Source organism: Alligator mississippiensis, chromosome 1 (genome assembly GCF_030867095.1).
Source record: "Alligator mississippiensis isolate rAllMis1 chromosome 1, rAllMis1, whole genome shotgun sequence".
In the NCBI taxonomy this organism is placed as follows: Eukaryota; Metazoa; Chordata; order Crocodylia; family Alligatoridae; genus Alligator; species Alligator mississippiensis.
The window spans coordinates 196,468,700-196,481,898 of record NC_081824.1 but is presented as its reverse complement, the minus strand read 5'-3'; the positions used below and the strand labels follow the sequence as shown (position 1 = coordinate 196,481,898).

The 13,199-nt window shown below is 34.4% G+C and overlaps 1 protein-coding gene across 5 annotated transcripts in view; it reads left to right on the top strand.

Annotated features, from left to right (window-relative positions):
- Window positions 1-13,199, top strand: part of LRPPRC (leucine rich pentatricopeptide repeat containing) — a 159,890-nt gene that overhangs the window by 138,490 nt on the left and 8,201 nt on the right. For all 5 annotated transcript variants that reach the window (XM_019483263.2, XM_006274201.4, XM_014598074.3 and 2 more), the window contains exons 31-35: window positions 2,904-2,992; window positions 6,568-6,772; window positions 9,357-9,499; window positions 9,667-9,782; window positions 12,887-12,952. In XM_019483263.2, the coding sequence (XP_019338808.2) occupies window positions 2,904-2,992; window positions 6,568-6,772; window positions 9,357-9,499; window positions 9,667-9,782; window positions 12,887-12,952 (619 nt within the window). The remainder of the gene's footprint in view (window positions 1-2,903; window positions 2,993-6,567; window positions 6,773-9,356; window positions 9,500-9,666; window positions 9,783-12,886; window positions 12,953-13,199) is intronic.

The following is a 13,199-nucleotide window of genomic DNA, read 5'->3' as shown; positions in this document are numbered from 1 at the left end:
GCACAGCACACACATCTAAAAGAACATTGTGGAGTTAACTTATATATTTCAATTACAAAATTAGTTTGTACCTTTAAGAGATTTATGCTTCCTACATTAAGAAGCGCAATTAAAATGTTTCTGAATCAGTTAGATACAACATCTCTATAGTAACTGTATCTGTGCATGCCATATATCAAGGTAAATTTAAGCTCTGTTTAAAAGTATTAAGCAGTTACGGTCTGTTAGGAAAAGGAAATGGAATCCATTTCACCTTGCGTCCAAAGTTCAGCAAAGAACAGAAGTACTTTATAGATGTAAAGATGTATTTTTTTTTTTTAATTGAAAGTGTGCACTTTAAACCCCACCAGCAGTATCTTACTAGAAGAAGAGATTAGTTTGAGAGTTTAAAACTCTGTACTGGAGCCTGGTAGAACAGCCAAATGTTAGCTGATTTCTTTTAGCATGTAGTTAAGAAGAAAAGGCCATAAATTCTAAACGCATTACCAGAAGTTACTTAAAAATCAGAAAATCAGGAAAGAATTGGCAAACTTCTGAGTCATGAGACATTGCAAAATATGTGTTTCTGTCTCCTATTTAAAATAATAGTTAAAAATGTATTGGCACATCTCTGTTGAAATTACATAAATACTGATCAAAGACTCTCAGAGTATATTATCATCAAACTGAAAATTATACAAGTTTTAAGATGATGACTAGAAACAAACTGTTAAATGGGAATAGGATGTATCCGGTAGTCCATTCTTATTGATCATTCCTCAAAAGTGAGTACAGCAATAACTATATGGATTGGAAACATAATTCAGAACAGCCTGCAGTACAGATCTACTGTCTATGGACACACTGTAACAAGCCCTATTGCTTAACTCTTGCTATCTTCCTTTACAAGCCTTAGATGCTTTTTATTGCAAGTGCTCTAAACTTTTTTTTTTGGACAAAGCATTTTTAATGCAAGGATTAAGTCCTGATAAATTTAGTATACAGGCTGTGAAAACTATTCTGTACAAGCAAATGTACTTTAAAAATGTCTAGATAATGCATAAACTACAGAATGGAATTGAAGGAATACGTAGTGTGTACAGTTAAGAACAAGCAAATTTGTGTATGCTTACAGTTTAGTGTATGTAGGAGTCAGTCTTACCAACCTCATTTACAAAGAGATTGCTCTTGGTAGCCTAAATGTGTGCAGTGGCCTGAAGCTTGCTCATCTCCTAATATTTACAGTAAAAGATATGAAAGTTGCTGTCACTTGTTTAGACTACATCTTTTTCTTTTGTACTCTGGTTGAAACCAAATTTGAAATTTAAATAATATTTAGAAAACCTTAAAAGATTTGTATTAGTAGTAGCCTAGGCAGTATAATAAGCATTTTTTTCCTTACAGAAAAGGATAGATAATATATTTAAATTTATATCTGGTCCAGGATAACAAAGAATTAATATTGCATTTAAAATGTGTGTATTCTGGATGCATTCTGATTTGAGATTCTGGAAAAGTTCTGGACTTTACTGACTTTTTAGTCAAATCCAAGTCCTGTTGTCTCCCAAAATTTATGATTTTAGATACCTTTACTGTATTTAGTCCAAGCATTTTAAACTAGAAATGTAGTAGTATTGGAATGAGGGATTAGTTTTTGTAATAGTGGCTAACATCTATTTAATCACACTAAAGATTGGAAGATTGAAGAAAGTAAATCCTTTGTTATATGTAATTTACTGTCTCATGCATGAATTGTTGACTTAAGGGCTTTGACAGATGGGGCAAAGAAAAAAAGCAGAACTGAGCAATGGGTGTTTAGGCAGGGATTAAGAGGATTGGTTGGGAGAGTAAGAAAATCCTGAGTCCAGTGACTGCATTTATGCACCCTGGAGGCTGAAAGTGACTGAGAGGATAGTCATATTGTGTACTCTCTGAAGGATTTTCTTGGGATTGATGAGAATAATTTAGCAATGACCCTGCTTACCTCCCAATCCGCTCAGCACATAAGTTCAAGTAGGTAGGCTGCTCAGTTGTTTGCCACAAGATGATCAGTGAGGTTTATCTTGATTGCTGATATGGCAAATGGCAATGTCCCTTTTTCACTAGTGGAGATTTTGTAATCTAAAAATGAACCTTTATAAAGTTATCTTGATATATTAAAACTGTGTCTAAATTTCATCAGGAATTAGGACATTCTGTAAAAATAGATGTGATTGCTGGTTAGTCTATCTGAAAGCATACACATTACTTTTTCAGAAAAGCTTTAACAATATTATTAAAGCAAAGTTCTTTCACTGTAGACATGGGAAGTTTTTTGCATTACAGGAGGTGCAGAATTGATAGGTGAAGTTTAATTTTAACATGGCAAAGGAAGATGATTTAGTATGTTCAGTTTAAAAACTGTATACATCTAGATGACAGAAATCTGAAAATTAATCAACCAAATGATATGGTGTTAGTTCATAATATGCTTTAGTTTATATTTAAAATATACAGTACTGAAAATAAATGTTTCATTTTTATTGCTGAAAGAATAGTTTTACATTTTATAATTACGGTGACTGTTGAAAAAAGGAGAAAAAGTATCCAGCTTAGGATACAACAGAACAATGCAGGGCATGCAGTTATTTTAGTCATCTAATATGTCAGCATTCAAGAATCTGAACCGATTGTTTAAAAAAAATCTTTTACTTTGTTTCTTTTGTTGCTCATTTCCAACTTTGTCATCTGTCAGAATGAAAAAAAAAATTATCCTTCTATAACCATTGACAGGATAACACAAAAGCTGTCTCCAGGTCGATATTTTGCAGCAATATTTTTAACATACGAACAGTAGTTTTTATAATTTCACCTTGGTGCTCAACCATTTATTATCGTATCAGAAGCATGTCAGTAATTCCTTTCTAAATGTCTGCTTCTTTTAGCGCTGAGTCCCACATCAAGAGCTTCAGACTGAACGTTACTGCCAGCAGCGACCTCATCAGAGCGCAAGTTAGGCGGGATTATTTGAAAGGTATGTCACAATGCTTGACCTTTACGTCACATTAATGCCTCTGCAGATTTTTCTTGTAACGCCCTTCGAATACTTGGATAAAGGAGTCCATTTAGCAAATTACCTGCTTATCAAGAGCCTTTTGTGGTAGCTGAGAGACGTAAATTACTGTACATGCATTTATAATACAGCTTGAATATGAATGTACTTGTCATTTGACCACTTAGTCCAGTTTCCATTCCATTTAACACAAGATGGGTTTTCTTAAGATGAATCACAGCTCTTCAGACATGCAAAATTTGTGCTCCAGAACGAGAGAAAGTACAGGCTTTCAAGTGCGTTAAAATTCACAGCACAAGTCATTTTGCTTTGGAAATTAACATACTTTAGAGCATCTGAAACAATTCCCAGCAGTTGCTTCTTGCATATTGTGTTGGTTGTATGAGATACCAAATGAGTTAAACTGAGTGTTAAATGTGCATGATTGTGCACCAAATGATTATAATATTGATTTAAAAACCTAATCAAATACTTTTTAATAGTTCACAATACCAACAGTAATAAAATATGCATTGTGTTTTTCTTTCCTTTTTAATTTAACATTTATAAGATAACAACAAAAATGGTGGCTGAAGGACACACGAGTGAAACAAGATGGTGGACAACTTAATCACTGTACCACTTTCAGATCTTCAGTATTAATTGTTTATCATGTTTAGTTTTGTGGTATTCAGATAACTGAAAGTTGCTGATGCATCAAAACAGAAGAATTTAACCAAATCTAAAGCTTTTCAATCTTTTTCTAAGCATATGGCTACTAAGAAGTACTAGTATGATGCTAATAGAAAATATTTATGTAGTTTCAGTAGTATTCTAAAACACCAAAACTAAATACAAACAAATATTTAAATAAGACTTGTTTTATTTTAATCTGAAAAGCAGGGACACTCAGATTTGCCACCTGCTGTTCCATCCTTGATGTTATTCATTCCATTGTGTATTCATTTTCTACCACATATCCAAGTTAAAGCATCCATATTAAGATGCTTCTACAGTAACTTAAATATGTTATTTCATAACAAGGTTTCCACTAGCTTTCAAATCATTTTTCATTTGGTATTGTCTGTAACACTTTCTCTGGTATTCCTTCCAGGTGTCCAATCATCAATTCAGAATCAACATGTTGAAATGGCACTTATCCTCTTCCCCGTCTTTTAGTACTACTTTTATTTGTTGACAATTCTTCATCATTAGTCACCCAAGTCTTCAAATCTTGCCTTCTGTATTTCTCAATCTGGCGTGTTACTAAATGTTGTTCATTCTTCCTTTCTTGTAATCCTGCTACTGAAAGCTTCTTCTATGTTCTGTTCATCTGCTTGAGCTTCTGTAGCAGTTTTCCCCCTGATGTTCTATAGGCCTGATTTGTGCACTTTCTCAAATCTGTCCAACCTTTTGTTACAGAAATAAAGAAATCTTTATTTTCGTATCTCTCTGCCATTTTGGGGGGACTTGCATTGGTTTCCAAGGATGCTTGTGCTTAGAATAACCATCCTTGATGGCATGATTCACATAACCTCTTTCCTTCAAAACCTTTCTCAAATACACCACTTTTTCAGAGTTGGTCTGTCTTCCACAAAGCCATAGTTAAAGACTTTTTTTTTCTCTTGCCCTGTTTTGGAGGACCAAGAGATTGCAACAACTAAGTGCAGTTTCCAGTTTAAACTACTGTTTTTGTACAGCCTTGCAAAAAACAAAGCTTGGTACATTGGTTACAACTTTCAGGGTTGGTGATCACTGAGTATGCTTGAAAATTTTCATGGATCACAGACAGCAGAGGTCATTTCTTTTTGTGAACTTTCTGTTGCAGATTTCCAATCTGATTTATGTTCTGGATATGGTTTCAAAATTTAAACATAAAAGTAAATTTGCTAAACACCTATTTCATGAATAGAATTACATGTACCTCATGGTCTTTTACTTCTTATCAGCCTTACTTCCTTTACCTCTTCCGACCCTTTGTTTTCTGTTTTTAAAATGCCATGTGAATCTGTAATAAATATTTGTATCTTTGGGGGAGCTTTAAAATGTATCATTTGCTTCTACCAACAGCACCCTTTAGTAAGAACAAAGTCATGTTGGATTAAAAAACAGTACAAGAGCTTCCTTTTGTGGAAGTACAGGTTGTAGAGAAAATAAAACTATGAGATTAAACTAAAATATTAAAATACCACTTAGGGCTTCTAAAGAGAGAGAGTACACATGCCTGCACTCGTGAATATTGAAAATTCAACCAAGACCTGAAATTAGAAATGCAGTCAATGTAAATAAGTTTCTTTAGGCTTACCCAGCAGAATCTCCATACAGAATACTTATGTTGTTATGTAGCAGCATTTCAAAATTTGTGCAATTTTGGACTCTTTCTATAATGTCCTGTATTTGAGTAAGTCAGTAAAGCAACATCTGATCAGTTAAAGAACTATGCAGTGCTGGCAAGGAGGAGGCAAAACGTAAAATAACATGCAGTTCAGTTTAGCTTTCAAGAATCTTGTCCCTTAAATCTTTGTTTATGATTTTCCAAACAAAAAGGTAAATGAAATGGGAAGAGGGCTTCCTGTGGAGATTAGGCATACAACATTGTATGTTTGTCCTTCCTTTACAAGTGATAGTGTTTGGGTTGTGGGAAGACTACTATCTGTACAGTAAACCTAAATGTTAATGCTTCAGAGTTCAAGTGGGTGCCTGGTATATTAAAAGTATTACCCCTTGGTGGTATTTGTGATTAATCCTGCCTGTGGTGGTAAGCAGTGAGAGGTTTTTACCAGAGCGACATATCATTATGATTTTCTTATGTATAATGTAAATTGACAAGATTTATAGTTTAGAGAAATTAAAATGGCTATAGCTGGAATGTGTGTGCACAAGGGTGGTGGGTTTGTTCATTTGTTTTTGCAGTTGATTATTAATTTATTATTGAAGACCGAAGATTTGATTTTCAGAGTGATCTGTTGATGTGGTCAATAGCTATCATTTTTAGGTAGCTGTTGCAGTAGCTGTCCAGTTCATACTCATAACTATGAGATGGCTACTTCATTTTTTACACTCTTGTGTACACTGATCCACATTGTTTTATTTGATACATGTTTGTAAAGCCTGTTAAAAATGTGATTCTTGGACTCAAGCAAGTTCCCACCTGTGATGCTCTTCATTTTATCTCTGCAAGGGTATGCAATATCTGTTAAGCAAGTTCATATACTAGCAAAGACTGGTTACAACTTGTTTTTGAAAAACAGGTTCAAAATTGTATAGGTATAATGCTTAATTTATAATATCCTTGGACTTGATGTCTAGAAAATACTATATTGGTATCTTGTCAGGAATTTTTACTTAACAAGTTCCCAGGGTCTTTATTCTTTATTTATGTACACATTTTAACTTTAGCAGGCTTAGTGAGAGGCTGCAGTTAAGTTAATGTGCTGGGTGTATTCGTGGTTTTACTACAATATCAACCTTATATGCTTTTATTAAAAAACAAATTGCAGTGGGATCTTTTTCTAAACTGACATCTTAATTTTTTCTCCCATTTTCATCCCAACTAGATGCTATAGACACTCTAAAATCAGCCCTTGAAAATAATGTATTTCCTGACCAAAGAAGTATTAATATGCTTGTTCAGGCCCTGGGTAGGAAAGGAAATGTGATGGGCATACATACAGTTGAGAAGATGATGAAAACCCTGGCAGGGTCAGTTGATTTACATCCCATGCTTTTCGTCAGCAACACTTCAATAGCTCACATCATGAAGTAAGTCCTTGTATAAAAGAAATAATACCAATCTTACGGAGGAGAAAGCATGTTGTTGTTGTTGTATACACTGAAATACAAACGTTGTTTCCCTTCATTAAAGTTGAATGGATGTTAGAAATCTGGCCAAATTGGCTGCTGTTCAGGTTTCTTTTGCACAATGGAAGCTGGAGATCTTTAAAGAAACATAAATGCGGATTGATAACTGGTGGTTGGGAGAACTTTGAGAACTGGTTGGGAAAAAAGTCTGTGTACTTAGCCAGCTCTGTCTGTCTAAATTCATCCAGGAATTTTAGATTGCCATGATTTGTCTCAGCTGTTTTGCATAGTGCTCCAGTGCTCCAGTTAGGGACCGATCCAAAAGCCCTTGAATTCTGCATACTGACTTAGGGAATAAATCAGCGACTCTCTTGCCCATTGTAGTAGTATGCATTATGCAGTTTATGTATGAACCTGCACAAATGCACATGTGCAGATGCATGGCAAATTTATTGGCATGTACAGTCCCAGTTGTAGATTATATTAGATTGGCCATTCCAGGTATTGTAATAAAAACAGCAGGGTTGCATGTAAATAAATTGTTTTAAGTTTTGCTATTGACCTGTTTTTCATTAATGTAAAATCTTTAGGAAGAGTATAAAAATATATTAGCTACTATTTTATGTAGCTACAATTCCGATCATGTGAATTGTCTCCAAAGTTTATATCCTTAAATTCAGATTTATAGCTCTATGCCACAGTCTGTTGTCTTGGTTCTGTGACCATTCATTCTCTGTATAGAATTTCACTAGGTCCCCAGAGATTGGGAGGGAGGGGAAGGGTTGTTCATTTTAGTTGTGAGCTTTTCAATCTACCTCTGTTAGAAGTAGTCTTCAGGAGTCCCACATACTCTTATTTTTTTCCTTTTTACTTATTTATTTCAAGCCAGTTTCCCAAGATAAAGCCAGCTCGGCCTGTAGTTCAGCTGGAGAGCCATATGAACTAGGTAAAAATATAGAATATACCTGTAGCTGCCTTAAGCATACAAAACCAAAGAGCATACCTACTAAGGTATCTGGAACTACAGGTTGACTTAAATTGAGAAGGAGCCAAGCAGACTAGTTCCATTAATGAACTTGCTGTGTTTTTGGGGACTAAAAATAAAACTTAGTTTCAAGTCTCAGTTCTGGAAATCTTTGAATTTGAGCAGTCATTTTATATGTGAAGAAAAATAACTATTTGCATAAGTATAAGGGATAAGTCGGAAACAAGGTTTTGCTGCATCCTTCTTTTAAACAGGATGTTCTTCTACATGTCTGTGTAAATGCCATATATTTAGTCTAAATTTTAAATGCTGGCAAAAATAGGATAAATCAGTATATACAAACTACGAGGATGTATCATCATGTTTTCCTCATTATTGCAGCTAATGTGGTATTAACATATTAGGCTGTATGAAAAGGCTTCTTTTTCAACAGCATAAATCATGGATCTCAAGCACAGTTTAACAAGCCTTGTAGCAGCTGAACACACCACTGTTGTCCCCCTCCTCTACCTGTAGCGTGTTAGGGTGCTATGCCTTGTAGTTGTGTGACAGGGGTGATTCTGTAGTTTTAGTAATACCTTAGATAAGGATTTATATGGGATGGTTTGGATGGGGATGCTCGTGCCTCAGGCAGGGGGTTAGACTAGATGACCTCCAGAGTTCTCTTCCAGCCCTACTTTTCTATGATTCTGTTGTCTCTCTCTTCTTTCAGTACTAGCCTGTTTCTGTTAAATAGGGCTTTATTGTTCTGGAAGCCACAACTTATGGATATTTTAAATGCATATTATAGACTGGAAGAGAACTTTTGGGATAAGGATTTCAAACTCTTTCCATTTATTTTAAAATACAGAAACGTGCTGTATTTCTTCTGTCCTTGACAATGTTTTTTTAACCTCATATTTAAAAAACAACACCCACACCTTAAATGAATCTTTAGATTAGGCTGTTAGAAGTTTTGTCATTTAAACTTTTTGGGAACTCTGGGAGTAGACTTAGCACTTTTAGGCGTACTGCTATTCATGCACTACTTCATTAATGCAAGCTGTGTTGTACTTTATGGTAGATAAATGTAGAGTATAGACAAAGGAATTAAACCAATTCTAGTATCATTTTTTGTATCTAAAAAGGTGGCCATGAAAAATTCAGGTAAATAATTTAATATTCTAAAAAATACTCTTTAGAGTTTCCTGAATTAATTATTCAAATACCATCCCTTAATGTTCTAGTTTTACCTTTTAGGTTTCCAAACCCATTTTAAGTAACTAACCAGCAGTCATCTTTGTTTAATAAAAAACAGAATTCATGTCAGAGTTACTTAGGCATTGTACAGGTCAAAGTTCAATGCAGAAAGAAATTCAGTTACTGGTGATTTTATTCATTCAGCCATAAATTTGTTTCACTTTGTGTTGTTACAGTATCTGCATGAATGGAGTCACAGGTACTTTTAATGTTGCTGCTATGTGTAATATTAATGTAGAAAAATAAAACATTCATGCACCTGCTTCTTCTGGTTTTAGAGTTTTAACATTACTAAGCCAGTGCTACCTTTTTTTTTCCTAGCAATAACGTTGATGTTGCGGTGGAACATCTTGAGTCTCTGTTTACCGCAGGACTGCAAAATGCTGATTCACTATCAACCATAAATATAAGTCTTGTATTTAGAAGTGTGATGAAAGAAAAAGGACAGCCAGCTTTGGACAAATGTAAGTTAATTATAGTAGTATTTAAATTTAATGGATAAATAGAATCACAGTTAAAAATTAATGCATACAAACCCTGCCTTAATCAACCAAAATCATGTCACAGAAGTTTATTTTGTAAAAGTGAATTTTTAATTAAAGGAATTCCTTCCTTACCTGTCATTCTGTAGTAAGTGCTATGGCAGACCGGTTGGCCAATCAGTTTGGAGCCTATGGACCTGTCACAGATCTCTTCCTGGAGTATTTAAGAGCAAAAAGAATGGATGATGCCAAGTTTCTACTAGAGGTAATCATGTACTAAGAGAAATAGTAGCTCTTAGAGTTTTTCATATTGAGAAATTGTCAAACATAGTTACATGTTAAAGGGCAGTGTTCAGAACGCACTGGGGCTCTAGTGCATGTCAGTTACGGAAGAGAGGAATGGTTTATTGTTCTCTATTGTGAACTATCCTAGAACAGGAAAAAAGGGACCCATCTCATCTTTTGCACAAGTGGTCAATTACATAGCAGTCATGCCTTGCAAACAGCCTCCTTTAGATTTCTCACTTTCGTTTTTGCAGTGCTTTTTTAAATACCACGCATCTCTAGTGTTGGAGTTGGTAAGCAAAAAGTGGGCAATGTTTGCTTTTCAAGTGCACCATCACATTTGACTACTCAAACATTTCAAATGTATTCAAGGCTCGTTAAAGGCTGAATTTGCTTTCTATTCACTTGTGTGTCCCAGGCATTTTAAATGACAAATGCAGGTCCCTGTGGCCCAAAGTCTCAGCTAAATTAGCAATCTTCAAGGAATGCGACAACTGCATTCATGCCATTTTAACAGTGCTAAATATAAAGCTGAGCCAAATGCAGAATGAACTGTGGGTGATAAGAGCTGCCACTGGCAGTGTACACAAACAGCTTCAGACAGGGAGTCTCTTCCCAGCAGGTGGCAGTCAAACAATCACAGTGATCCTGCAGATTGCTGTGTTTGTGTAGACTCCCTGTGTCAAATTGAGGCCTGTTACCAATTTCTGATAGTAAATAAATAGTGCTATATTCACTTACCAGCTGTTAAGTATTTTAAACAATACAAGGAAAGAACAACCTCTGCTTTATTCATCAGAGGTTTTTATGAAATTCCAAATCTAGTTATTTTAACAGGAAGGAAAACAGTGAAATTGATTCTGTGACTGATACTGTAGAATTATGCATATTATTTGCATAGAGTATCATTTTTATATTGTATTACTTGCAAAGCTAACATCTGGGCATTATTTCAAATGTGTGAGATAAACTTTAAAGTCTCCTCATGAGAAGTGTTTGTTTATATTATTCAGAATTCCATGTTAGAATAGAGGCATTTTAAAAATACTATTATACTTTTTACATGCATTTCTATCTGATTACACAGGGAAATTGATGAAGTTGGCATCACTGTCATCTTCTTTGTCAGAACCAGAATTGTGCAAAGACAAGTTTTATTTACTTAAAAATAAGTCTCATTATTGGTAGAATCCTAAAATTCCCAAATAGAAATTATAGCCAGAACTATAGTTGATCGTTATTTTAAAGTATTGAAATAACCAAAATACAAAAAAGTTATGTAACACAAAAATGCTAGCTTTTGGGAAGGTGGGATTTAAAAGCATTTAACACTAATTGGTTATTGTCAGTTTAGATTTTTTACTTTGTGTGTGATTATAAACGTGTTTTGAAAGTCAATGGAAAATATATCCGAGATTGAAACTCACCTGCACAAAAATCCTCAAGTAATGTAGTTCATACACAGCAAAAAGAAATTGAGCAATATCCTTATGGCATTCAAAAATGAAAAGTACAAAGTAATCAGAGAGCATAAATGCTGATTCTTCCTTCTTGTAATATCAAATAATGTTAGTAAAACATATTTATTCTTCTTGTTTTTTCAATGATGCCATTGATGCCTTTTAGGCAGTTTTGTGTCGTTTTTATAGGGAAGAAAATTATATGATATAAAAAAATGTTTACCTAAACATTTTTATCTAGCTTTTTCAAATTTTTTGTGTACCATATCTTTATAACAAAAATGATTTTCTTTTTTTCCCTTTCCTTTTGTAAAATACTAATATATATCTTTTTTTTTTTTATGCCTGGGCCAGGTACAGACATTATACCTCTACCAGTATAAGTATTTGGAAACCGATCTATACTGCTAACAGAACAGAGGTTTGGTACACACAACTGGCCTATACTTGTAACCGAACAGAAGTTGGGCACGCACAGACTGATTCAAAACTGGTGGAACCCAGTCTAAGAATTGCCGCCCTACACCAGAGAACTAATGTGTGTTCTGTTTGCTATTGATCTAAACTACATGGCTCACAGAAAACCACATAACTTAGACTGATTCCACTGCTGGTTTTTTGAATGCCTGTACCTAGCCTTAAAGAACTTTGAGTTCTTGGAGTGGCTGTAGGTGAGGATGGCAGGTATCAGTAGCAATAGCATTGCAAGTTCCTTCACAAAATGCTTTTGCACTGTGTATCAGCCCACTAGAATTAAGTATTTCTAGTTACCAGATGTCAAAAATATTAGTTTGTACTATAAAATTCATTTTGTGGGTATAACTAGGTCCCAAAATATTTGTTCCTACTGTTCATCTCCCTGTTGACAGAATGTTTTCGAAACTTAAGAGTCTGCATTTTAAAAAGTATACTTTTATGCTCTACCTGTAACGAGGATAAACTATAATATTGTCTTGCAAGTTTGGTTTTTACAGTAGTTAGTAAAATGGGATAGACACTTGATTTATCTGGTTTGTCACAAACTTTTTTTAACTTTTGTCTCTCTCTCTCTCTCTGAAGCCCTGGCTGTCTGTTGCAATGAAAGCCTTTTATAAAATAGAGAGATTGAAATCAGTCCTTTTGTATGCATAAGTGTAGGTAATTATACTTTAAAGAGAACTTGCTTTGTACATTTTAATTTTTATAAAGAAACGAGCAGTTATCTCCCTGACACCTTATTAAATGTATAATTAACCTTATGATCCCTGGCTCACTTGTGAATGCTTGGCAGTATAATTGGAGAGGAATAGTATTTCTTTTTTTCTTTTTTTTGCAGTCCTAAACCTCATTTCTGTGGGATGTTGAAGCATTAGTTAAATTTTTTCCTCTTTCCTTTTAAACAAACTTAATGCTTACCATGTCAAGGACAGCATTTACAAAAGCTTGCAGTGGCACGTACTTGTTTTCATTTTTCAGGTATTTCTAATTAACGGTCAGTTATTAGGCCTCACTGCTAGATGATAATGTATTACTCTTTTATTGTGAACCTTTATAATTGGAAATGTTCACCTAAGTCAGTGTGTTTATCGAGCACTTTCTCATTGCTGCTATTTTAATTTTCCCTTTTTTTCCTTCTTTTTTAAAGAGGTATGGTGCAATAGCTGAACAAAAGGAAAGACTGATGGCTTTCGTTGCTAATAAGGCAACCGAGGTATAATCTTTTGCTTGCATATAATTAAATATATTAGCAATATCTTTATTTAATTGGTCCTCAGTTGTAATTTTCAGATCTATTTAGACTTTATATCACTTGAACAGCAGAATTTAACTTTCTCAAACAGCAAGTGAGTTGAGCCAAAGTGGGATGCTAGTGTTACTCACCTGTATTGTTTAAAACTCCAGTTAAGCACACATTTTTCTTTTATGTACAATATTGACGGTCTTAACATTTACACTCA